We start from the raw sequence: 27,793 nt of genomic DNA on the forward strand, positions 1-27,793 counted from the left end.
GCAGATGTGGTCGCCCCATCTCAAAAAAGATATATTGGAATTGGAAAAGGTTCAGAAAAGGGCAACAGAAATGATTAGGGGTATGGAACAGCTTCTGTATGAGGAGAGATTAATAAGATTGGGACTTCTCAGCTTGGAAAAGAAACAACTAAGGGGGGGATATGATTGAGGTCTATAAAATCATGACTGGTGCGAAGAAAATAAGTAAGGAAGTGTTATTTACTCCTTCTCATAACACAAGAACTAGGGGCCACCAAATGAAATTAATAGGCAGCAGGTTTAAAACAAACAAAAGGAAGTATTTCTTCACACAATGCACAATCCTTTCCAGAGGATGTTGTGAAGGCCAAGACTATAACAGGGTTCAAAATGAACTAGATAAATTCATGGAGGATAGATCCATCAATGGCTGTTAGCCAGGATGGCAGGGATGGTGTCCCTAGTCTCTGTTTGCCAGAAGCAGGGAATGGGCAACAGGGGATGGATCGCTTGATTATTACCAGTTCTGTTCATTCCCTCTGGGGCACCTGGCATTGGCCACTGACTGAAGACAGGATACTGGGCTAGATGGACCTTTGGTCTAACCAGGTATGTCCGTTCTTATGTTCACTTTGCCAACATCTGTTAATTAGGCCTCATGACACCGCTGTGCATGGAATCTTGCCCATTTGCATAAAATGAGACCCAGGAGTAAGTAATTTGCCTGGGAATGCAAAAAAATCCATGGCAGAGTTGGGACTAGAAGTCACAGGCCTGCCTCCTAGCCTCCTTTCACCATAAAACATGCCGCTTTAATATGGAGTCAATTTCAGCTAATCCTGTAGTGGATGCTAATGTTTCAAAATTAAAAGACTAACCAATTGGACTGGGTTTTGCCACTCAAACCAATCGCTTTATTGTTGAAGAAATTGTACACATACCAGATCAAAGATGGGAAAGGCTAGTGCAAGCCATAAAGTGGGGATGTAGCAGCCCCCTTGCTGAACATAAAGGGCTTTAAAAATTAGAAAAACAGCATATCAATGAGCCTGCTGCAAGAAAGACCCCAGAGCACTCATAAGATCTCTTTCCAGCTAGTCCCAGTACTTTGGTACTTAAAGCAGGAACAGAAAACCCAAGGCCCTGTTCCACTTGGCTTTTGGCAGGCTGGCTTCTGAATCTGATGATTTTCCTGTTTAGCTGGACTCTATTCCCTTCAGGCCCCTCATAGTGCTTTCAGCACCCACAGTCTCAAAGCCATCCAAGCACATTTCCTAGGGCTCCATTGCAGTGATGTTTAAGATACAATGAGCTTTTCCTAGAGCAAATGGCAGTTTTACAGCAAGGTGACTCTCAACTTGTAGACAGAATAACAGACCTTGGGTGGGGAGGCCTCACTTCCCCAGGTGTTCAGAAGACTTGGCATTGCAAACCCCTTGCCACTTGACTTGATCTAGGATTCATATGCTGAGCAGTGGCAAAGCTTGGCACTTTGAAGAATGAGCACTGAAGCTGTTTCATTAGGGATTTATACCTCAAATGAGACTAAGGGTTTTTTGGAGTGGGGGAGATCTATTAATGCCCTGCCATAGGCCAGATCCTCAGCTGGTGTAAATTGGCACTGTTCTGTTGAAATCAATGGAGCTAAGGCTCTGGCCCATCGTGTTTACATTTGTTTTATACACTGAGTGACTGTGCTGTGGAATTTTCAATTATAATCTTGCAGAACATCCCATGTCTTTCTGTGCTGGCTTTATTGGAAAACACCTTCCTAATGAGAAAATTTAAGGCCTTATTCCATTCCACAAGCCAGGCTCAGATCCCTGATCGTTTGAGCTGTCCCTTCAGTGATACACAGTTGAATGATTTAGTTTCTCTTCCCAAATTAAGGGCCCTGTTATACCCACCCCAAAACAAAACAAAAACAGTTTAAGCAGAACTCCCCACTGAAGTCAATGGAGAGTTCTGCTTGTTTTAAAATATATATATATATATATATCAGTGGCACTTTGCTGGCAAAAAGAGGAACAATTGCTTTTTTTTGTGTGACATACATGTAACGGGTCAGACTGTGGCCCCTTAGATCTGTGTATGGGTTGGGGTGTTCTCCAGGCATAATTCCCCTCCTACAGACAGAAGGAATGTTCCAATCTCACCATTTCCTCCTTTCAGAGTCCTATCCCAGACGTCTGGAGTCCCCATGAGGTTGGGTGAGCCACAGGTTGGTTGGGTGAGCCACCAGAGGTCACAGCCAAAGCTGGGGTACAGGCCCCCTGTAAGGATGGCTCTAGCTTCTACTAGGTTTGAGGGCTGCTTTTTTTCCCACCAAAGATTGGGGTGGGGCAAACCCTGCCCCTCTGAGGTGATGACGAAGTAATCTGTAGAAGGGAAACCTCACAAAAAAAGGCCCCTCCTACAGCTTTTAGGAAGGGACAACTTGATGCTTAAATTATAGTAAAACCCGTTCAAATGTTTGGCCTTGGCCAACGTCCGGCAAGTCTTGCTCTGTAGATACTTGCTCAGAAGATATATATATTTATATATATATTAAACTGTCTCCTCAGCTTTCTGTGATAGACAGGAGAGAGAGCAACCTCTGTCATATGCATCAGTCATTGAATGAAATCTTCTAGCATGCTGCTAGGTTATAGAATTATATTATATAAAATATTTAAAAATATTTAATTATATTAAAATTTTATATTTAAGTTTATATTTAAAATATTAAAAATTAAATATTAAATTATAGAACAGAGCTAAAGTGAGCCAGCCCCCAGTGGGTCAATAAAACGAATACAGCCCAGTGCAAGTCTGCAGGGACACCTAAGCCAGGGACATAATTTTGCTAGATGGATCAATATTAGCCAGGGGTTCAAGTGTTTTAATTAGAAGGCATATCATTTATTCAAAGTGGGCCGAATCCTGGAGGTTCTCATTTAGGTCTTACTCAGGCAAACTGCCAATGGCTCCAGCAGGAGTTTTGCCTGAGCAAAGAGTGAATAAACATCCAAAGAAAGTCTTCAGGATTTAGCTGAGTGTTCACACATTCCCTAAGCCAGTAACATCCGTTGTTATGGGAAATGAGGTAAGTGACAGAGTTACTGTCCTTATGGCGGGCGACAGGAGAGGCTAATGTTCCCATGTTGTAATTCCCTGGTTCAGTGGCTGTCTCAACAATAGATTAAAAACTGAGAAAGGACAAAGAGCTCTCAGTCATATTTGAAAATTTCAGCTGTGAGCTGAGTGGATTCAGAGGAATCTCCACCAACAAATAAAATAAAATTATTCATGAGTACTAACGAACTAGTGGCCTTAGTTACAATCATTTGGTTTCTATGTTTGAACTAGTTCTTCTTGAGGTCTGTGAACAGAGCTTAGCCAGTGAATATTCAGATTCAGGCTGTGTGAATTAAAACATGAAGTGAATGGGAACTGTGGGTGCTGAGCACCTTGCAGGATCAGACCTCAGATGCTAGCAGATCTCTCTCAGCCTTTCTAATGTAGGTCTGTTGCTTTTCTGCACACACATAGTTTGAGCCGTGAGGTTTGCCATTTTATGGGCCTGCAGTGATCATCATGGATCAGAATAGGGCCCCATCCAGACAAGTTGTAACAACAAGATTTCACTCATAAAGCCAGCGTCCAGACTGAGCACTGGAGCAACTGACCGTGCTTCAGTGTTGTGCAAAAAGGCAAACTAATCTGCAGCAATACAATATGCGATTATGATGGCCGTGCTTTTGTGAATGAGGTCTTCTCTGTGCTGCTGATACATTCAGCAGGCTTGCTGTCTTAGCTAATCAGGATGCAGCGAATGAGTGATGGGCACAGAGAACACTTTTGCACCAACCTCTGTCAGGCAAAATGACTAAGCCTGCTGCGTAATGGCAGTAATGGCTTCCGATTTACAATTAAACTCCTCAGCTTTGCCCCTGCATTCAGTTCTGATAAGTGTCTTGGCATTTGTCTCTAGCTGATGCAGATCATTACTGGGGACAGTGTTCTTCTCTGCTGCCATTTTCTCTGAGTAGGACTCCTGCAGCTTCAACAAAATATTGGGAGAGACCAGAACTGTGTATGAATCCCATGTCTGTGTTGCGGCTCCTCTCTACGGGCAAAGGGACATCTAACCAGAGCTGACTACATTTCAGTGGTGATTAAAGCAATTCCTGTGTAAGTGGCATATTAGGATCTTTTGAGGTGAAAGATACGGCCTTCGCTTTGTCTTATTATTTGTGTCCATTTGTAAACTCCCTCCACGTTGTTACTTTAACTAAAATGTGTCTTCCTAAAAGGATTAAATCCACAAGAAAATGTAAGGATTTCGCTTCCTAGGAAGAGTGGGTTAAAATTAGTCCCAAACTGAGAAAAAAAAGTACCTAGGTACAACAAAAACATGCAGTAAAATGTCCCTTAAAACACTACACAGTTTAAACACAGCTGTGCAAGGTTCTTTGGCAATGTGCTATGTATCTTAGAGAGAAAATATAGCGTCATTATTAAAGTACATTTTAATGAACACTAAAGTCACTCATGTAACGGACAGAGTATGAGCCAATTTGTGGGCATTTTTAAGGTACTTGTGTTGCCCCCTTCCCAAAATAATACTGTTGCTTGTTGGGCCCTTGAGACTGCAGAGCACAGAGATTGCTTTGTTCTCTGAATGTATCTTATTTATCTGATCAAGAGCCATAAAGAAATTGACTTTTTTGACTTAAGCGGCTTTCTCATGGTTTCATCTGAACTCACAGGGGAATAATAAATGCATGAACTGATAATGCTGGGGATCATGAAATAGCTGTGAAAGGCTGGATACTACCAGGGCTTTTCAAGCTGTCTATGTGACGATCACTGCACTTGAAACGACCAACTCCACCTGCAGCTCTAGGACAGGAGAAACAATCCCTTTCTGGCAGAGTTACAGGACTGGATCTAAAGCACCCTGTCCAGAAACTTAGCAAAAGGACCAAATAGTGCACCAGAAAGGCCTGGTGTGACCCACTGAAGAGGAATTCCTGGAACAGGCAGGTCCCATCTGGTCTTAAAAAAAAAAAATCTTTAGTCAGACTAACCCATTTAATTGAAAAGTGCAGGAGCGACTGCATCTGTGTTCTGAAAGCATCTGTCTTCTTTTAAGCCTATGCATCTGGAAAGAAGCTATGGGACGTGCCTGCCTCTCAGGCTCAGCAGCACAGCACTGGAAAACTGCTCTGGGAGCCACAGTGCCAGTACCAACTGCGCCACCTACAGGACAGCGCTAGAATTTCAGCTCTTCTGCCTCCCCGGCTGGAAGGTCATTGGATTTCTACAGGGTAAGGATCCCAGCAGCCCAGAGGAGTTTGCAGATTGCACGTCTTGCCTCCTTGCTAGACTCTGCAGGCAGGGTGAGGTCACCTTCCTAAATAGCATCGTCACGGTGCACTGATGGGCACACACACTGTTAGACTAATGTGTGCCTGCTGTTAGTGATTTTCCTTTATGGGGAAAGGGTCATGTATTGTTGGTGGCTGGAAAAAGGCCCAAAATTAAAGAGCTGAATATCCTTTAATTTTGGGGTGGTTCAAAATGCACTCCCAGAGCTACCGTTTGCAGATGGCCCCTTAATTTGGTAACGGACTGAATCAAAATCCTTGATATTATCAGTTTGGGATGTGCTCTAAATCCAGATGGAAATACTCCCTCTAGGACTTCCTCCATTTCTCTCTTAATTTGCCATGTCTGCCATACCACAGTTGCAGATGTTGCCCCATCAATGCCCTCTGGGCTGAGGGAACACACAAATACACAGGCTGAGGTTTGAAAACACAGCAGCACTTCTTTAAAACACCCCACGGCCTACACGTCTTTTACAATGTCCTCATGTGAATGGACTTTAGCAAAGTCACGGTTCTGACTACCTTTGGGGAGCTATTGTTATTTGGCAGCTTCTGCTGTACACAATGGAACAGGCTCCAGTGCGCCTCTCACGACGACCAGGAGATGAACAGTGGGTCATTAACTCAGGTGCAGCAAAAGGGAGAGAAAATAAGGGATTTTCAATTTAAGATCTCACAGGAAGCATGCTAGTTTACTTCACAAAAATTCCACTAGCAGCTTCATGAGAAACAGACCCATTTACGGGCAAAGGGGCATCTAACTGAAATTACCACTCCTAAATCCTAGCCCAGGCCAAACTGCTAAACTAAGCTTCTGAGACTGGGTTGAGTTCTGGGGATTGGCATAAACTCCTGAATTATTAACCTCCCAGGCCAAAGCAAGCCCCTGAGCTGGAGCAAACTTCCACATGCAAGTGAGCTTCTGAGTAGTGCTACACATCCCGCCTGCAGTAAGCACCTGAACTCGATAGTAAACATCCCCCTCTCCGAAACCTCACAGCCAGAACAGGCTTGTAAATAGAATGAGCTCCCAACTGGAGTGAGAGCACAGCCAGAGAGACCAACTTTATAGTCTCTTAGCCCCACCCCTGATTGGTTTTGGCTAATCAGCCCCCTCCACCTGACCCAAAATGGAGTCTCGCAGGCAGCATTAACCCTGCATCCTCTTCCAGCATGTCAAAATGCCATGGTCTCGGTGGTTTATCCTAACAAGGGGAAGGAAAAGGAGAAGCACCCATCCCTGCAATGTGCATTCTGCTGTAGGGTTCTCAGTATTACTAACCCCAAGTGTTCAAAAATCAGGAGGCAGGCTCCAAACGAGCGTGAGATTCTTAATAATAACAAAGGCTTTTTTTTAATTTGCCTTCTGGTATTTAAGCCTTGAAGGTTCATGTTTTCAAGCTTTTCTCAGCAGTCATAAGGGTAGACACTTTTTTTTTTTTAAATGAAGGGTGGGCTTCTCATGCAATCACATGATGCCAGGAGCTGGGGGCTGAAAGAATAACACCAAATATCCTGAGAAAATCTTGAGAGTTGGCAACCATGGGTCTGACTTTCCTGTCTCTAGATGGGACTCCGTAAGGAACTTTAATACAAGCAGAGTATGCTACCTGTTGAACCCCATTCACAAACCTCCCCGCTGGACCTCCACCATTGCTGTGGTGGACAATTCCATCACAATACCTTGTGATGAGGGACGTGGGGTGAGACTCTTATGCGGTCACTTATTGGTAAGTCTCTGGCATTCACATGGCACTGAGTTGCCCCATTTCTTTATGCCACCTAACGGAGGAAACACTACTTGATCATTTGTGAAACCGTTCTATTCAACACCACTTGGGTGAGGGTAGGGTGGAATGAATTGAGACTCTCCCCTCCCCTTAGTCTTATGGCAATATGCCTTGGGGATAGGATGGGGTAATGCTCCACAGACCAAGTTCTTCTATGCAAGGAAACTCTGATTTGTTAGTGGGTATATTTTTTTAATACTTCTTTGCTGGGGTTGCAGTGAAATGAAATCACCATTGCAGGAATAATTGTGTCACTGAGGTGAAATGGGGGGAAGGCCCTTTGGGTCAATGGGGAAGGGAGCAGTGCAAAGATGAGACCCTCGCATCATGGGGACAAAAGAAGTTAATGCCCCATTAATTTCTCTGTAGAAAGAGTCAGGTAGGAATTCAAACCCCAGCTCTTCCACTCTATACATGATTAAGGATTCTACCACCTGTCTCTTCTCTGTCCTTAGCTGTGAGGTACGTCCGGGACCGGAATTCCTCACCAGATCCTACCTGTTTTACTCCAACCGCTTGTTCAAGGCCTATCAGTTCTACTACTGGGACCCCTCCTGCCGCCATCCATCCCACTCCTTGGTCATCAAAGGCAAGCTCAGGCTGCGCCAGGCCTCCTGGATCACCCAAGGGGCAACTGAGGCAGACTACCACCTGCACAAAGTGGGTATTGTTTTCCACAGCCAGAGGGCCATGCAGGAGATTTCTGCCCGGATCAATCAGACATCAGGAGGGGGCTGCAGTGGATTCTTTCCACCTGGACGGTCCTGGGCTCCTGGAGTCCTCTATGAGGTGCTGAGTGCCAAGGAGGGGCGGGATTGCACCACAGCCCTGGGCTTTGCCATGCATGAACTCAGTCTGGTGCGGGTGGAGAAGCATTATGAGCCCCTGCTGCAAACTCAGCCGAGTGGCAGCAGGACAGTGGAGGAGCTGTACCTAGGGGACATTCACACCAAGTGGTCTGAGAGGCTCCATTATCGACCAACGGGGTATCAACGCCCTTTGCAGAGTGCTGTGGTAAGAACATCGCTGGCTCCTGGGCCACGTTAAAAAATGGAAGCCCAGCTTCCCTGGTGTCCCCTGTTTTTCAATGCATGTCTGTCTGCAGCCTGTATAAAGAGAGGTTCTTAAATTATTTACCCCACCTGCAGTAGGTCACCTCAGTATTATAATGATACAGACAGAGTTGATGCGGAGAAAGCCTGGCTTAGAAAAGACAAAATTGTGTCTTGTGCAAAGTGCTGGTTGGGGGGGAAGGGGAGCCTAACCACAAACGTAGGTGCTCAGTTGTATGCGAATCTGGCTCTTCCCTTTACTAAGCATGTGGCCTTGAAGCCTGGACTAAGCAGTAACAAAAACATACTATAGGGAATAGTCCTCCTCGGCTGGGGCATGGAGCGAATAGATTTTCTTTACCCGCTATGTTTTCACTAGAAATGCTGACTCAGATCCTGGCATGAGGTTAAATCCCACATCATTATAAGCTCTGTGTGCTGTTATTTGTCTTGCAGCCCTCATCTTATTTCTTTGTCCTGTCCTTCAGGTTGAAAGAGGAAAACAAGCATCTTCCATTAAATCATTATTCCAGAATATAATGCCATTAGAAGGGGATATTGACCTGAATACAATTGTTATCCTACAGAAATCACTTTACTTCAACATAAATAATATTATACATTATTTTTATTTTTTGCCAGTAGGTTGCTTTATTTCCAGGGGAAAGAAAAAGGTATTATTTATCTAACTCATAACTAAATGTGACTGAGCAGTGAGATAGGGCAAAAAAGCCACTTATGAACATTACCAGCTGGAACAGGACTAACTCATATGAACTGCTTCATTTGGGGGGAGGTTTCCACCCTTGTGATACTGCAACAACTGGAATTTAAGAGAGAAAAAGAAAAAAAGAAAATGACAAGCCTCCAAGTAACATGCTTGGATTGGTATAAAGCTGGGTGTTATCTTGGGCCAAGACCATGTACATGAGCTAAACCAGATAGTAAACAAACATTTTTAAATGTTAACTTAAAACCAAACCTAAGATACTGAAATTCACTCTCTAAATATAGTGCTGTAATTAATCTGTAAACAGCTCTCCCCAGCACATGATGTCACACTTGGGGATAATTAGAAGCTCCAATACATTAGAAATAATTTCATGTGACTGGTTTAAACAAATAAGATTGTTGGCTTCACAATATGAATTTTGTTGGACGCAGCCTTCTCTTTTAATTAACTAACAGGCAACATTAGCCTGCACTAGCAAGAGATTTATAAAACTTTGCTGATGTCATGACCTGCAGGTCTCAAACCCAGGTCCAGGAGATGCCCGAGGTTGGTGTTAAATCATGTGCCAACCCTTCACCTGACACTTCACTATTACCAGCTAGAACCAGGACTCCTTGAAGCCTAACTCAGCTGGAAGACTCTACCCTAAGCCCTGATTGGTAGAACACCAACACACCTGATTGGCTTGCTCCCCCTACTTAAGACAGAAGGAGGAGCAGGAAGTCTGTACAAGTGGGGTGTACCCTGTTTTGGACTGCTCACCCAGTGCTATCTATGCCTGTCTTCTGATCTCCTGGTTTCCTGACCCCTGGCTTGTCTACTGACCCTGCACTCCTGGTTCCTGACCTGACCTCCTGGTTCTGAACCCTGGCTAGTGTGGGAACCTGGCCCTTGTCTTATGCTGACCAGTAGGCCTGGCTACCTACATCCTGGTCCTGACAGCTAGGAGCTATTTTTTAACCTATGGGGAAATACTACTCTAACTTCCTTAAATCTATAACTGTTCTAAAGAAATCCACTCTCCTGAAATTACCTCCATTATCAAAGAATTTCCTGTCTACAGGGAATATATATATTTGCCAACTTCTGGGATTATTTAGCAATAATGGACTGTGGACTGTCAGCACTCATTAGTGTGACAGAAGCAGTAAAGAAAGCTGAAAATGACTAAATTACAGTAGACTCCAATCAACATGCATGTAAATTACCCACCCTATTGAGTTATTTAATCTTGTTCCATGTGAACAGTTAGATTAGCTAGAATTTCAAAAAATGATCAAATGTTATAATACTTATTTTTTTAAAAAGTCTCTACGTACTGACACTTTTCCATATGAAATATAGGAAAAGGTTTCAACTTTGCACAAAGCTCCTATAGAATTAGATTGGACATAGGATTGGTTTGACATAGAGCTTTGAGCAATGCTCAGGCATCCTGGGGCTCCTTCAAAATTAAACACATGTCGGTTGGATCCACGTTTTTCATAGAGTTTATAATGTCAGAAGGTGTTTTGATACTGGGTTTCATGGACTCTTCTAGGAGATGGCAGCACCATTTCTTAGCCCTCCTGCTGAGGGTCTCAGCTGTGCTTTGGCTTTTCCGGCACCATCTGAATGGATATAAAAATATACAGGCCTATTTGACAACTCCCAGCAGCACCAGAGACTGCCTCAATAACCTTAACTGGTGGCATTTTCTTTAAGTCCAGGTCTTGTCTAAGTTTTCACTAAGCACATGGTGTTGTGGGAGCAAAACCTCAGCATTTGTGCCCTGATCCTAACCTCTCAAATAGTCACAGAAATCTTGTAGTGAAAGAAAACCAGGGGATTCCAAAAGTGTATCCCTTGTCCTGCTTGCAGTGCTCCTCTTGGACCAACTGCTGCCCTGAGGTGCATGGCACACAGCTCCCACTGGCCTTCGAGAAGAGCCAGGTGCTCATCTCCAAAGACAGAATTTGGCCCTTCCTGTTTTTCCCTAGAATAGCAGGGGATCTAGGCAGCCTTTTATCTTACTAAACTGCTTGGACCCATTGGGCCAAATTCATCCCTGATGCAGCCTCCTGGACCTCAATGAAGTTGCACCAGGGATGGAGATTGGCCTGTTGTTGTTTAAATACTTTGAATGGGGGTTTGCATGTAATATTTTTCATTTACTTTTTATTTGTTTGCCTCCAACAGCATCACGTGCATCCTTGCCCTGCTTGTGGGATTATATACAGATCTGATGAACACCATCCACCTATCTTACCAGCTAAAGCTGAGCTGCCGCTGCAGTTAAGTGGCAGGTGGGTGAGTGCTCATTGTGAAGTCCGGCCAGCTGTGCTTTTTCTTACCAGGTACTTCATATTTCATGGCACCAATCGCACCTGGGAAGGGTACTATTATCACTACTCTGACCCACTCTGCAAGCAGCCTACTTTTATCATCTATGCATCTGGGCACTACACCAAGGGCATCCCATCCTCCATAGTGAGAGGAGGTACAGAGCTAGCATTTAAAGTGACCTGTGCTCGGGTTACAGCAATGGATCAGGTAACAGTGACTATGCTAAACTCCTCAGAGCCAGGGACCTGCGGGGAGACCGGCTCCTGGAGTGCCAGGATTGAGCAGGATATAACGCTGACAAATGGGTGTCTGGCTTTGGGTATCAAGCTGCCCCACACAGAATATGAACTCTTTAAAATGGAGCAAGACATGAAAGATCGCAGCTTGCTGTTCATCGGCGAAAGGCCCACAGACGGATCCAGCCCTGACAGACCTGAGAAGCGGCCCACCTCATATCAAGCACCTCTTATTCAGTGTGCTGGGGCTACTGGGGTCTTTTCTAAACACATCAGTCCAAGCTACCTAGGAAAAGAGGATAATAACGGGAATGAAGCACTAAAACCTTTGCCTGTGACCTTTTTATTGTCACTTATGGCAATGCAGTTTTTAAGATGGGACTAGATAAGTCCAGCTGTTTGCTCAGGTGCAGCACAGAATTCAGACACTGGTGCTAAGACAATTTTATATCCTCTTTAGGTAAGCACATCTGGAATCAGTTTGCTTAGATTCTGTACACATTAAAAACAAAATGGACAAAACAAGAGGGTTTCCCTGCATAACATGCCTGATTATATACGATGTGTACTGTGCGTATATTTCCTAATTGACATTCATTGGGCATAAATCTAACGTAGTGCCATGGACACGTTGCAAATTGTCAAGTAATTTAGCAATACTAAAAAGACGTGTTAAATTAGAACTGCTGATTCTAGCCTGCAGCATTGCTAGGATATAATTGAGAGCTCCAGTCACACAAAAATCCAGTTTCCAAAGCTTTGAGGGCTCATTCTCTCAAACGGATTCTCCCCCGCCCCTCACTTACTGCTCCTGTAAATTCATGTAGCTGGCTTTGGCAAGGGCTCTGGATCAATCACAGAAACTCATATCATACAAAGAAAAGGAGTACTTGTGGCACCTTAGAGACTTAGAGTGGCACTGAATGCATCCGATGAAGTGAGCTGTAGCTCACAAAAGCTTATGCTCAAATAAATTTGTTAGTCTCTAAGGTGCCACAAGTACTCTTTTTCTTTTTGTGAACACAGACTAACATGGCTGCTTCTCTGAAACCTGTCATACCATACACACTCTCTCTCTCTCTCAATCGCTCTTCCTTGAGTTCAGGAAGGGCTCTCCGTGGCAGACTGATGCCATCCTTGCAACGTACAGTTTGCAAGCTCTGCTTTCTTGTTGTGTGCATGTTAGCTTTCCCAGGTTCTGGGCTGTGATGGCCCCAGTTCACAAGCAACAATGCGTGAGACACAAGTGACCCTGCCATCCCGCTTTTTCTGTTACGACCTTGCTTCTGTCATATTACACTGACTGCATAAGGGTTGGGTTCACTCTGTTCCACCTCTCTGTGTTATCACGTAGCCCAAATGTTCTGAGACATGACCAGCCGATTTATGACTGTACCACCAGGGAGACATAAGCATAGGTGCAAAAAGACACTATACCGACCCTGTGTTACCTCTGCCCCCACTTTGGCACAATCCGTTGTGCGTTTGCTGCTGCATTCCCTTAACAAGAGTCATCAATCCAACTCTGGCTTAGATCTCAAACATAAAAATGCCAAACAAGTGCTAGGATAACGTCTGATAAACTTGAGTCAAGTAAATTAATCTGAGGGGTGCAGAAGACAGACTATAATCAGACACCACAGTCAAATCCTGGCTAATTTCTGCCTACAAGGAGAGCAAGGTATGGAATTATATTCCCTAGCCTACTGTAGCTAAGAGGACACCTAACTCGAAGACACCTTGTGATAGCTAAATCCTCTTCACCTAACCCTATGTATCTTATCTGAAAAGGATTTTTTAAACCAACTATGCAATAGCTACATTTTTAGTGCCGTATGTACAAAACTGAAGCTGTACTTAGGCCTTGTTTACACAAGGCCATCCAGGAAAATTAATCCAAGTTAACTAATGGTGTATTTGAAGTAGGTTAGTTGAACTCCACTGTGAACATCTGCATTCAGAAGTAAATTGGCTTTAATATGTTTAGTTTAATTCACTTCCAAAATGAATTAAGATAAACCACATTAAAGTCACTTTAATTCTGAACAACAGCATCCACACAAGGATTTAATACCACTGAACTAATCCATTTAAAATTCACACCATTAGGTAATTTTTTCTGGCTGGCCTCTGGTAGACAACCCCTTAGACAATTTATGGGTTTTATAAGTTTTGGGGACTGTGGACATTAACAATTGATTCATACACATTTAACAAGCATCTCTTCTAATAGTGGTACAAATGATTTTCAGCATGTTATCACCAGCCTGCCACAGAAAGTATCATGTACATATCTTCCAAAGTGCTTTCTCTGTTTAAAGATTACTGTGTTTTGATACCTGCTATGTACAAGTATCCAAGGTCAAATGCATATGTTTAAAAAGGAACCATGTGAGTGCAATGATTGTAAATCAAATTTCCTATACTTTTTTCTTGGGTGCAATGGAAAGTTTGCAGTCTGCTCAACCACTTCAGCATATCAAAAGAGAAAGTCATTTTGATATCCCCAAAATAATGACAATGCTCTTTTTCTTGTAGTTTAAAGGATTAGACTTTTTAAGTTTGTCTCAGTACGTGAAACCTTTTTTTCAACAACACTTAAATTTTGCAACTCAAGTAACTGATCCAGGAGAGCCAGGATGATGTAGCTAACAATTAGACACGACAAATGTCCAAGTTTTTTATTCCTTGGTACCTCGAACAGAACAGAATCTGCTAGCACAATGCTGATGCACCGATTCACTAATGGCTTAGAGGAAAGAGGGCTGCTACTTTCATCACAACTGCCACCTTCTGCAACAGCCAGGGATTTCTTTGGTGGCCTCCCGCCCAAGCCTGATACTGTTTTGCTGGTGAGCTTTGATGAAGTCCTAGCCTGAGCTACACAGGGAAGTTCTAAATTCAGGCCCAAAGTCATCAGTGAGTTTTGTATGCAAATACCACCAGTTGCAGGCACATATTTACATATGCAAGTTGCATAATACTGTCGCCGTATACACTTTTAATCACACTTGACGATGTGTTCAGAGACTATAGCAATGGGTGTAGTATAAAAACCTGGACAGTCAGTCTCAGGCATGGTGGCAAGGCTACAATTACATAACAAAGCTACGAGAGTAAACTTGGTACCATCGCATACAAATGCACTAAAGGAATCTGGTACATAAACAAATTAGTGAAATGTTTATACGAGGAGCACTTCCAACTCTATTCCCATAGGCTTATCCACTTCACCCTTCAGGGAGTCATTGCGAACAAAGCTCTACAGCATTCCTGTGGAGAGAACATCTGGATCCAGTTACCAATACCTGCAGCAGTGATGAGGTTTATTGGCTGTTTGGAGAGAGGCTTTACCCCTTTCCCTACCAAAACCCAGGCAGGAACCTTTTCACAACTGTTTTCCTTAAGACATTTTTAATGAAGGGGAGAGGAATGGAGCCACAAAGAGATTTCTGCATAAAGGGAAAAAACTTGTGTTGTGTTGGATCTAGTTTTGGAAAGCCATTCCCAAACTATTCTGTAGTTTGCTGCGAATCAACAGTGATTGTTTAGCAGACGCTTGCAGAATCAGGCCTTGAATTTGAATGAAGTACGTACACGAATGTATATCTCATGTGACTGCCTGTATATCACAGGCAACTAAATTTCACCACTGTATTGAGCCTAATAACTTGTATGTGGCTAGAGTATATCCTCCAGAAAGGAATCCAGACTTGATTTGAAGACATGAAGAATCCACTTTCCTTGGCAGTTTGTTCCAATGGTTAATCACCCTCACTTGTACAACTAGGTACTTACATAGTTTGGAATTTGTCTGGCTTCAGCTTTCAGCGATCATACAGAGTGTTCTAACACCCCAGTATTTACACACTATATACTCTCTTCTTTCAGATGAGCTAAACAGATAGCGCTCTTTAAATTGCTAACGCTAAGGCATTTTCTCTCATCCTCAGATGTGGCTCTTCTGCACCCACTCCCATTTTTCAAAGTCTATTAAAAAATATGGACAGAACTGTGCATGGTAATTCAGCATCCACCTCATCAATGCTATATACGGTGGTAAATCACTTCCACACTCCTACTCACTCTTTCCTTGTTTCTTCATCCAAAGATTGCATTAGACCATTGTGCTACAACATTACACTGGAGGCTTATGTTCAGTTGCTTGATCACTACCAACCCCTACATCTTTTTCAGAGTTTCTTCCTTCCAGGGTACAGTTGCCCATGTGGTAGGTACGGCTGTATAAAAACATTTTATCTGAATAGCCCAGACTACCAAGCAATCCAGAGGGCTCTGTATGTCTGCCCTGTCCTCATCCTCATTTACCAGTCTGCCAAACTTTGTGTCACTTATCTGTGAGCAGCAGCAATTTTGTATTTACTTCCAGCTGACAGATAAAAATGTTAACTAGCTTTGGGTCTAGTATTTGTCCCTGTTGAACACCACTAGAAATTTCGCCCATCTGATAATTCTCCATTGCCAACTACTGGGAGCTCTTTCAATTAGCCAGTTATCCATTTAACATATGCTTCATTGATATTGTAGAGTGCTTATTTTTTAAATCAGAATGTCATGCAGTATTAACATGTTACAAGTGTCTAATTGTATTACAGCTACAGAGTTTTTATCTACCAAGTTTGTAATCTCAGAGTTAAATCTATTTTGTTTGACAAAATCTATTTTCCGTAAAACTTCGTTGACCGGCATTAATTTATATTCCTATCATTTAATTCTTTAACTGACTCCTGTAGCAGCTTTTCCATTATTTTGCCCAGGACAGAGGTCAGGCTAATTAATCAAGAGTTACTCATGTCATCTTGCCTGCCTTTTTTGAATACTGGCACAACTGTATCCCTCTTCCAGGCTTCTGGAATATCCCTTGTATTTCAAAATTTATTAAAAGTGATCAACAAACCAGATCTCTTTAGCCAACATTTAGGACTCTTGAATGCAATTTATTCAGCACTTGCTAATCAATATCTCTAGCTGTCATAATGAAATCCAAAATAGAACCCCCACACATTGGGTACAATAAAGACTGCGAGTGTTAGAAAAAGCAGTCTCACATGGAAAAGAACAATGGCAACTAACTACTGGATTCCTTTCTTCTTTAACAGCTGCTTTCAATTGTTTAAAAAAAATCAAGCATTTGGGAGAGTCAGGACATTTCAAAGGGCATTTAGGCACAGAAAGAAAGTCCATAAGAGTGGACTTTTGTGTTTTTGAAAAAAATCAACCCCTTTTAAAAACTTTTTGTATGTTAAAACTTTGTACATCTCAGCTTTTTTTTTTTTAAAAAAAGGTATACATGCATTTTTTATTCCTCATGCATTATTAGTTACTTTCTATATTAACATCTGTTAGTATGAAACTGTTCATGCCTTCTTATTTTAACAGGAGAAGATATTTATTAAAGTTGCTTTTCTAAATTCCTGTTTTTCCAGTGGTATGTGAAAACACAGTCTGGGCTGAAACTTGGACAACAAGTTTTTAAACTGGGATCTATGTTTCTTCCTCACCAGTCCAATTAAAAAAAGTAGTTTCCTGTCAACTAGCTATCTTTATGCCTTCCATTTTTAAATTGCTTTGGGATGTGTTTTTTGTTTTTTTTGTTTTTTTGTTTTTTTAAACACAGACTTAGCACTCTCCCCCCCCCCCAATTCTCAAATAAAAATCAGCTACCAAACAAAAGTTAAAGTAAACAAACCTGGGCATTCTGAGATAAACTTGGATCACGGTGAACAAAAACCACTACCATTCACATGGTGTCTTTAGCATTTTCTTCGTAAGACAAATTTTACATTGAATATGGACAGCACATAAAATTGAGTTTAAATACTGAGAGGGTAGATACAAAAGTTTGCACAGCTTTCACTGGAACATTACAGAACAAGTTGAAGGAACAAAGCTGTAAAATGGTTATATTAGGTCTCAAGGTGGAGACAGTGAATACAGTTAACATTTTTCAGAAGTGCTTATGTGACCTAGGACCTTAACTCCCATTTTCAAGAGACTCAGGCCCTTAGAGGTCTTAATCCCATTGACTTTCAATAAGAGTTAGATTTCTAGATGCCCAAGTTTCTTTTTAAAATGGAGGTTGGTTCTATGTCACTTAGAGCTTTGGAACATTTTACTAATATTCTTCTTCATTAGGACTCATGTAGCTATACAACAATTACTCAGTTTGTTAGATAATTCTAGACCAGTGATACTCTGAGGCTCAGGAGCAGCAAGGGGCTCTTTAATGCGCCTTTTTGCCGCACATATTATAACACTGATTTAATTAACAACCAATCAGGATGTGTTTACTATGTTAACCAATTGTAGAATACTTGGTCAGTCATTTTGCTGAGAGAATAAATTATATAAATAAAATAGTAAATGAAACAATGAATTCACACTACTCTGGCTCTTTTGGGTAATGTTGATCATTAATTTGGCTCCTGAACCGCTGAGGTCTGAGTATCACTATTCTCGAATGAAATTCTCGCTCTGGTGAAGACAATGGTGAAACTCATTCAGATGAGTGGAGGCAGGATTTCAACCACACTGTATAAGAAACACTCATCCTGTTTTAGCATGGACAACTTTCAACAGCTATCAGAAAGGAAAACACATGCCAGCCTGCTTAGTGCGGATGAGCGAATAGATTTTCCAGTTCACGGGCTCATCAGAAGGGAAAAAAAAAATCTATTTGAATTTAAAATCGAACCAATTACAAAAATTCATTTCAAATTTACCAAAACACCACAGTGACCCAAATTTGAATTTTGTTTTTTTAATCTGATGTCACCAAAAGGTTTCAATTAACCCACAACAATTTTTCATTTTGATTTGGCCATTCTGGATGCTTGTCAACTTTGTATGTCTTTTTTTAAAATTTAAAATCAAAACAAAAACTGGTCAAAATGAAACACTCCTCCCCCAAAAAACCTATTAGTTGAATTTGAACTGTATTGGCAAATAGTTCTGGACCCCCAAAAATGCATTTTCAGGACCCCCCCCCCCAAAAAAACAACTTTAGTTGAAAAAAATTCAACCTGCAGCTGTGACCTCAGTTCTTATTCCTGGCTCCCTCATGCCCCTGCTGAACAATCACTTCATCTATCTGTTTCTCCTCTCAACATTTGTCAGTCTTTTGACTTAGACTGTAAGCTCTTTGGGGTAGGGACTCTCTCACTAAATGTTTGTACACAATGTAGCCCTTATCTTGCCTGGCAACCAAAATTCTGGCATTTCCTACCTTTGGAGTGCTTGACTTTGCAACGTTAATGTTCTTTTAATGTAGTTTTGTGTATAGCCTTCAATTCTAAAGCGAAGACTATATGATAACTAGATCATTCCTTGAGTTTTCATAGCCAAGGATGAAAGTTGTAGGACCATACAGTCAAGAAATTTAACCCCACAAATAAGAATGAATTGTGGTGACTTAGAGCGTAAACAGAGATACCAGATGCACATCTGCTCCGGGTATGTAGCTGTAATACATTAAAAAAAGAAAATTCCTTTTCACCTCCTTCATTTTCCTATTTGGGGGTCTAACAACAGTAGATGACACGATACAAGATGAAAAAGCATAATTTGTTTAAAAGGAAAACAGCCTGTTTTGCATTCCTGGGTTCAGGATTACATTTGATAAGTTTATTGCAAAACAGAGGCTTCAGTGTAAGCTTTGGTCAGGACTGGGGGCACAACAGATCTACAACAAAATTTATTTTTCCAGGGAACATTTGCAGGTAGTTTATACAGGAAACGAGATCATAGTAAATGGCAGAGTATGGTGGAGTTAATGATCTATGCACAATAATTGCAGTTAGTCTTCAAATGAATGACTACAGCAATGGGGAAATGGTTTGTATCAGGTGTAATAGGTTCCTGGGTGGCTGTTACTTAGAGGTACTAGAACCCTTAGCTTCACCCAATAATAAAATCAGCCTATTCATAAAACAGCTCTTTTATGGTTAAGCTACTCTGGGTGGCTGAAGCACAGTTATTTTGTTCTTTACAGCTAATCAAAACACAAGTCAGTAATGGTACAGTGAACACTGTCACTTCAATACCAACATCCCTTAGAACAAGTGATTAAATATACATCAATCTGTGGGTATAATACAAAGTAATCTTAATTGGACACGGTCAAAGCATCTGTCTCTCAAAGCCCTCTATTTAGCAGCAGGAGATTATTTATGCTAGTGTTGTATTCCATTGTCATCTTTTAACCAAGTCAATCTTTAGCATGACTATGTTTCAAGCTACATGAACAATCAGTCACAGCATGCTGTGAAAGTCACTTGTTCCTATGACGTGCCTGATGGATTTCTATGAACATTTTCTTATGCATAAATTACATTTTTAGAGAAGCACATATAATTATGCTATTGCACAATAAGCCACAACAGCTTCCAAATGCAGTGCTGGACTCATCTCCTACACAAATCACAGTAGAGGCTCTTTATAATAGTACTTCTGTAACAAAATAAAAGGGCATATCTTAAAATGGGTCAATTTAAAATTAAAAAAAAACAAAACCGAGGAATTGCTGTAACCCAGTACTCCCCGGCACCGCATGATGGTAGACTGGGATGCATTTCTCACTGTGCACGATCCAGCACTTGTATCTAAAAGTGAAATTTATACTCCACATTGCTGTGTGCGCTTTCTGCTTATGGCTGCCAGAGTTTAAAAATTAAGGGACCTATTCTCAGTGTAGAAGTCTAATAATGTTTCTTAATGGCATACAGCTATTCAATACTTTAAAGCTCAGCTGCTTCAGGCCTGCCTTATTTGTACTGGAATTGTGCACACAACTCAAAAATTGCATACCGAAACGCATCTAATCAGTTATTTTAATGTATAATTGTACACCTGCATCAGTTGAAGTCTCCCCTTCACGTTTTCTGGAGTGCAGTCCTTACACACTTCACCTGAAAATGAACACAATTTACCACTTCTCTCTCAAACTGGCCACCACAGATTTTCAACAACAGCTGGAAACTTGGGTTGAATTAGAATGGAAAACCAGCTGTCTAACTCCATGATTCTAAACTGCTGCTGTGAAGTGGCATTGCTGTTAGCAGAGCCACCACAAAACATGGAAGTTCAGAATGTTTTATATAGTCTTCAAAAATCAAATAGAGTGCATACATATAGTGAATACAAACAGCAGTCCTCAGGACAAGTTTCATGATACTAGAATAAGCAAAATGAGTAGCTTTGAAGTCTGAAAACACTGTCTTTAAATTGGTCTATTGTGCCTAAGAATTAGGAATGATCTCCAGTTAAGAGGGACAAAAGGACATTAACATATTTCCTAAAGAGAAGAGTGATAACTATAGAATTCAAGCCACAATTCTGAATTCCCTTGGCTTTCTTGTATTAAGAATTGCAATATTAAACATTTTAAGATTGTAAAATGCCATTGTTAAGGTATGCAGATGCAAACATGTACAACTGTATATACATGTTAGCTGCCAAGGCAAGATTTTTATAAGAATTCATGTGTACGTGCGCAGAAGATATAATCCCTTTATAGTGTACTGGGGAGGAGAAACACTAACAATTTGCAGAATGGATTTCAAATTGTACTCCACTGGCAGCACTTCAGGAGAAAGAATTAACACTGAATACTACTATTGGGCATCTTACTTAAAATTTCATGGTTTTAGGGAACTACATTACGGTATACCAATCCCTGTCACTGTTATGTACTGAGCAGTACCTTGTTCTCTAATGACTCAGGCCATCAATTAAAAATAATTCCACATGTGAAAACATGCACACAAATTTGGTGCTTAACCTGCACATGCAATTGCTATAGTTCTGCATGTAAATTAGGGGACTGCCAACGCAAAGGGACAATTCTGATCATTTATGCATGGAATCCCCTCATTTGAAAACATGGGCCTCTGTGTGAAAATAGGAAAAAGTTCCTTTGATTTATTTGCATTCCACAGACTTCATGGAAAAAGATGTTAGTTTCCCTACAAGTAAATTTAAAACTTGTGTCTAAAGGGGAAAGATTCCCAAGTCTACAAAGTGAAAATTCTGATTAGAGGCCTTTCCTGCTTCCACTGAAATTAACAGCAAAACCTCCATGGGAGTGGGGCATTCTAAGGGATTATTTTAAAACCAAGAATAGTTGGATGGTTAATTTTTAGATTGTGGATTCCACAATCACACAGAGATTAAGCAGTAGTTTGCTTACACCTGGGTGTTATATCATGGGTGTGAAATTATAGGTATATACACTATGAACATGATTTATAAACTGCATGCTTTGCAGAGTTTTTATATAAGTTACACATTCTTTCACTTCGACTCCTTTTCTCATTTACAAAGGGTCAGAGCTGCCCACAATTATTTGCCACTCTTTCAAGTTCATGGAATGGGTTCATAGGTCTTGCAGTTCCAGTCCTCTTCAAACTTCTCTTCAGAGTCTTTCCATTGCATCCTTAGTCTTCCATGTCCTTTCCTGCTGTCCCCTATATTTTTATATAGCTCCTAGACATCAGAATACTTCACTTTTTACAAGTCTGATGAAGCATTTCTTCAGATGGCAAAGAAGTTTATGAAGCTCTCATACATGTCCAAGCAGTTTAAGAACATATTTCCATAATGGGAAAGTCTCTTACCTGAAAGACAGCTCTATCAGAGTCATACCAGTAAATACAGTATAAAGAGTGTCTTCTTCAAAGAGGGTGGAAAAAGGGGATACTGCATTTGCAAAAGAATACCAGTCTTTTTGAAATTTTGAGAGTTTTCTGTCTCAAACAGGTGGGAAAACAGTAGCTTTCTGTCCAACAGGCAGATAAGAAGAATTCAATTGACACTGGCTATCCTTTGCTTGGATTGATTTTTTGGAGGACCTGGGGGCTACACCAGACACTTCCAGGCTCTCGTTTGTTAGGCTGCTGTCAGGCAGGATATGAGAGACTTCAGAGTTTTGTTAAAATTCTAAGTTTTAATAGTAACTTGAGTTATTTGAGGCACTTACAGAACATAGTGATACTGTGGCTCAGGTAGTACCATGGAAGACACCTGTCTGATCATAGCAGCCAGTACTGATGTATCAATAGCTACCTACTTAGATTGTAAACTCCTCAAGGTAGGGAGTGTCTTTGTATAGTGCTTAGAACAAGGGGAGAGGGTAATCTTTGTTTGGGGTCCCCTATGTACTATGGCAACACAAGTAATAGAAGCAAGTTTACTCAAATTATTTAAAATGTTTTAAGTTTTCAGAAAGATACAGACTAACACGGCTGTTACTCTGAAACCTAAGTTTTCAGAGACATTCGGAGGCATGGCCATTAAACAAGCTATGGCCTGAGGACACCAACAAACTCTTCTGGCTTTCTTCTCTAGCCATAAATCATTTGTGCCAGCAAAGTCAATTCCGATGGATAAAGTGCATGACAGTTGCTCAATGGACCAGCAAAAAAAGTCCAAAAAACAAAAACCACAACTCTTCCCCACCCTCCTCCATAAAACAGAACAACATCAATGCTTATGCTCCATCATTACCCTGCAATGCTGGCTTGTGTTTAAAATTGCACTTGTAAGGCTGCCTCTGCTTTTAAAACAGCCACAATGCTCCAATGGCCACAGCCACCCAAAACATTTGCGTTCAGTCTCTCTTTAGTCCAGGTTCTTCCTGATACATCCTACAAAGCCATGAAAGTGAATTCTTCAGACATCATATTTATCCCAGTCTTTTAAAAGACAACTCTCCCTTTCAGAATGCTTCCTGTGTTGGTCAGTCATTTTGGTTAACAGAAGTGGAAGAGTTTCAGAAGGCTTCCATTAGTTGCTGGTCCCCTAAAGAGCAAAGCTGTAGCCGTTTAAATCCTTGTATAATCATGCCCCCTCCTACCTTGCTGATCTCACTACTACCTACCTTCTCCCTCTGCACTGTATCCAACCCATCTTGCACTCATGCAAAAAGTGGAGACTATAATTGCTTTGGCCCTACCATATTGAACAGACTTGACTCTGGTCTATCTTCATATTCTGTCTGAAGATGCACCTCTTCCTGTTTTTGTCAGCAGTTCTACAAAAAGTCTCCACAGAAACACGTACATACCCAGAGGACAAGTTGGGATTTTACTTGACCTGCAAGGATAGCACCGGAAAATTCTGCTCATCTGCACAAAGTAGGGCAGAGGCAACCATTTGATAGATAAGTAAATGTTCATTAGCATTTTGATTATTATGACAAGGGTGGAAAAGTAGACGGCAGCAAACGTCTACCAACCCAAGCCCTTCCCGGCCAGCCTTATTTAGGAATAACAAAAAGATGGCTTCCCTTTCTATTTTTTAAGTGCTTCAGGATTCAAAGGTGTGCGAATAAGCTTCAATCTATTGCACATCTTAATCTGATGGCTTCTGAAATTGGAATCCAAGAAAGATTATATGGGTAGCTGACTGAAAAGAATGTGTCATCTACAGATCATGCTTGAATATAGTGAATATACATGCCTTATAGTTAGTATTATTACTGCCTTATCGTAACATTACTATTAATAGTATTATTTCCGTTACTAATACTACTGCCTTAGAGTGTCACTTTGTATAAATTCTCAGGCTTACTGACTCCAATCACTGAAGACTGAAAAACAGCAGAGGATACCTAGTAAATAAACAGACTGACAATGTGGTTATTCTAAACATCAGTATTCCATCAAATGTGCTTCTCTGGAGACTGGTTCTGGAGACTAAAATGGGGCTGGAGGAAACACTGTTGAGATAAGGCTAGCAATTTCCTGATGCCGTACATAAGCTTCAAAGTGACTAACTGCAGGCCCTTTAAAAAAAATTAATTGACTTTGACAAAAGTAACGAAATGAACTTTAATGTCTGGGCTTTATTTAATTTTTTTTTTTTTTTTTTTTTTTTTTTTAAGATGCTACATAGTCAAACAGGATTGGTCTTTTTACGGCATAGAACTAGTTTACTACTAATTTTTTTGCTAGATAGACTATTTATTTACATACAAAAACAGTTTCCTGACTGCTGTTTCCCCAATGTTTAAGTGATCAAAACTTTAACAATTACATAGTGCCCAAAACATGAGGGGGCAGAAAAATCTTGCATCGCTACAGCAGTAATTTTTTAGTTCTATCCACTGGTTTTAGAACAGGTGCCTTTTTATACCATAGGATTAGTCAATATGTGACAATAAGGAAACATGAGATGAAATACATTAAATAAGTTAAATATGCATTAAACATCTCTGAATAACATTTCAATTCAACTAAATGAACCAACAGCAATGTAGCTTGGTCCCTTTAAGAGAACAAGGCATTGACCTTTATTCGAAATGAGTGTCATACCAGTCAATATATGCCTCTTAATGATGCCTAGCACATTCAGCGCTGCCACATAAATGAATAGTGAGAAGCTGAAAAGAACTGTAAGTGCCAATGAATTGTTAATTTGCACGGAGTTGAAGACACTAACAAACTGTTAACTTTGTGAGCAGAATGGTGGATCAACATATTTTACAGAAGTTATCAACCCCTCCTGCCTAACCCAGCTCCAAACATCCAAGAGGGCCAGCTCCAGCAGTGGAAGAATAATTTGTTTTTTGTTTGTTTTTTTTTTTAAAATGGACAGGGGGACAGCAACATGTACCAAGGGCTAAATGTTTAAAGTGACATTGACAGTATGCCATTGTAGTGTTAACTCATGATTTTTTCCTCATCACTTAATAAAGAACATTCTTTATCATTCATTCACTCGTACATTTTAAACTTTCAAGAAGATTACGTTATGTTATAGTTGTGCAGGGGTAATTTAAAGGCAAGACCTGTGAGATGTCATACATTAATTTTTTTAAAACATTGTTATGAATAAATTTAATCCAATGATATGGCAGAACCATCAAGCCAATTTACAATCCTCAGCATGCTGCCTCTACAAGGCTATTTTCCCTATAATTACACCAACAATAAAGAACAAAACCACCAGAGCAAGTAGTCTAGTGCTGAGCCCTTCCTCCTTGACAACAGTTGCAGATGCAGATATTGGGTTGTTTGTCTGGGGAGCCCTTCTCATCCGCAGACCATCTTCTTCCTACAGGAAGGAACCCTAATGATTAGTTTTGACCAAAAAAAGCTGTATTTAAAAAAAACCACCACACCCCAAGACCCTATTGTTAACTAAGCCTATTAGGTGAGTTTCTTTGGAAAGGCACACAATTTTGATGCAGAAGTATGACAACTCGTCTCCATTCTAGTCCTACCAGTTCATTTGAATGAGGATAAAAAAAACAAAAAAAATTTATTCAAGAAGTATCCCACAAATAAATAAATAATATATATATATATATATATATATATATAGAGAGAGAGAGACACACACACACGGGGGATAGCAACTTCGAGGGCCTGATTTTCAGTACTATGCACACAAGTAAGCTGTGCAAATTTGAACACTATCTTGCACTTATGAAGATGCCAATCACCAATGGAATAACCTGGAATTATGAAGTAGCAATTTTTCTCAGGTACTTGAGCTAAGTATTTCCATGCTAATATTAAATGACATCTCACTGACACTACTGAGAATTACTGGCACACGTTGTCCTTCAATCCTATCAGTGCTCTCGACTGAAGAAGAGTCAGGTTAGTGATTGGATGAGATACCTATATTACAACTGCTGATGGAGGAGCTTTAATTTTAATTGGATACAGTATTCATTACTTCCTGACCTAAACAGTTGCGTAGTAGTGCTGCAGGCCGTTAACCACGTCAGAACGACTGTATTCAGGGGTGGATAAAGTGAGCCCTTTGTGTCCGTACCATTCAAGTATCAGAGGGCTGGTGTTAGAGACATTCAACTACAGCCTAACACTAATCATGGAATTAAAAAAGGCATGTCAAATAGTTGCAACATGGAAGTAACAGACTCAAGTTTGGGCAAATAAAATTAAGCTATTCTTCCAAAAGGAATTTTTTTTTAAAATTGTAATAAAATTACTAAAACTTCAAAAATTCACAGGGCAAGTTGGACACTTCCTTACTTTTGACTTGTGTTTTTTGCATTTGCTCATTCCAACAGGATGTTCAGTCTACAGCACTGCTCATTACAGCTGTGTTTTAAAAACAACAACAACAAAAAACTAGAGTCTTTATACCACTAAATATTTGCCAAATGAAGCAGGTCACAGACAGTTAAGAGGTTTTATAGTTCATGTCTTAGGCGCTGAAGGCCAGATTCTCAGACAAGTTAGACACCCAATTTGCATGCACAATTAGGCTAAGTAGGAGCTGCTCTGCAAACAGTTGTGTATCTATGTTGGAAGATCTGGTACATAGTCTAATCTGTTATACTGAGGTACCAATAACTGTTGCTGTACTGCTGCAAAAACAGACATTTATGAAGGGATTTTCTGAAGGCAGGCCTAATACTAGAGTCCTGTAATTGACAATATGGATCTACGTTCACCTTAAAAAAAGAAAATGGAGAGAGAAAACTATCATGAAGGCTGGTGGACACAAGGACTGAGAATATGTACTAAGGTTTCAATCTCTACAAGATTTTAACAGAACACTTTGCAAATATTTGCAGAGACCATTTATGCTGTGAGCCTTCAATATGCTGTACTGAAGAATATTGCTTTACTGCTACATGTGGACAGTCCAGATCCACAAAGGAAAAAAATGAACAAACCAAGTTCTGATCCATGTAACCCTGTCGTGCCACACTGCACAGTATCCTCCAATTTTGGCTTCAATCTTTTAAGTTATTCTTCATGGGTCTTTGGTGAAAGCAAAAAATCAGAACGAGCTTTCCCCTTATAATTGTAATAACTTAAAAGAAAGGCTCAGCACAACAGTATGAAAACTCCATAATAAGAAGCACACTTAAACTTAAGTGCCATGAGAAACGTATTTAAGAAAAATTTTTGAAAATCATCTGGCATTTCAGACAATCATCTTGCGAGACACCAGCAAAGTGAGGACATAATGAGAGACTAAGCCAGCATCTAGCATGCTTTAAGAGACATAAAAATGGAGGAAAAACAAAACAGATTTTTAAATGGTAAAGATTTATTTCACACTTAAACCACTACTAAAAGAAGGATGAACATACAATCTCTTTCAATGTGACTGTGTCCCATATTACTATTTTCAGCTTTATAGCTACTTCTAGGCCTAGATCTAGAGAGCAATTAAAAACGGATTTAAAAAGAGTACTTCAAAACAGTGACAAGTGGTTCTTATATACCGAGCTTCCATACTGCTGGGCTGGTTAAGGCACGAACCAATGGTCCTCTTGCACTCTGGCTAACAGTTTAGA

The 27,793-nt window shown here is 40.7% G+C and overlaps 2 protein-coding genes across 2 annotated transcripts in view; one reads left to right on the forward strand and one right to left on the reverse strand.

Moving 5' to 3' along the window:
- The window catches only part of APCDD1L (APC down-regulated 1 like), a 29,975-nt gene extending 13,548 nt beyond the window's left edge, over positions 1-16,427 (forward strand). The window contains exons 2-4 of the mRNA XM_048819683.2: positions 5,117-5,291; positions 7,600-8,158; positions 11,108-16,427. Coding sequence (XP_048675640.2) covers positions 5,117-5,291; positions 7,600-8,158; positions 11,108-11,875 — 1,502 coding nt within the window. The 3' untranslated portion in view covers positions 11,876-16,427. The remainder of the gene's footprint in view (positions 1-5,116; positions 5,292-7,599; positions 8,159-11,107) is intronic.
- An 829-nt stretch (positions 16,428-17,256) lies between these two features.
- VAPB (VAMP associated protein B and C) overlaps positions 17,257-27,793 on the reverse strand; it is a 62,735-nt gene continuing 52,198 nt past the window's right edge. Inside the window, exon 6 of the mRNA XM_048819692.2 lies at positions 17,257-25,563. Within this exon, the coding sequence (XP_048675649.1) occupies positions 25,405-25,563 (159 nt within the window). The 3' untranslated portion in view covers positions 17,257-25,404. The remainder of the gene's footprint in view (positions 25,564-27,793) is intronic.

The sequence above is a fragment of the Caretta caretta genome, chromosome 13 (genome assembly GCF_965140235.1).
Source record: "Caretta caretta isolate rCarCar2 chromosome 13, rCarCar1.hap1, whole genome shotgun sequence".
Taxonomy (NCBI): Eukaryota; Metazoa; Chordata; order Testudines; family Cheloniidae; genus Caretta; species Caretta caretta.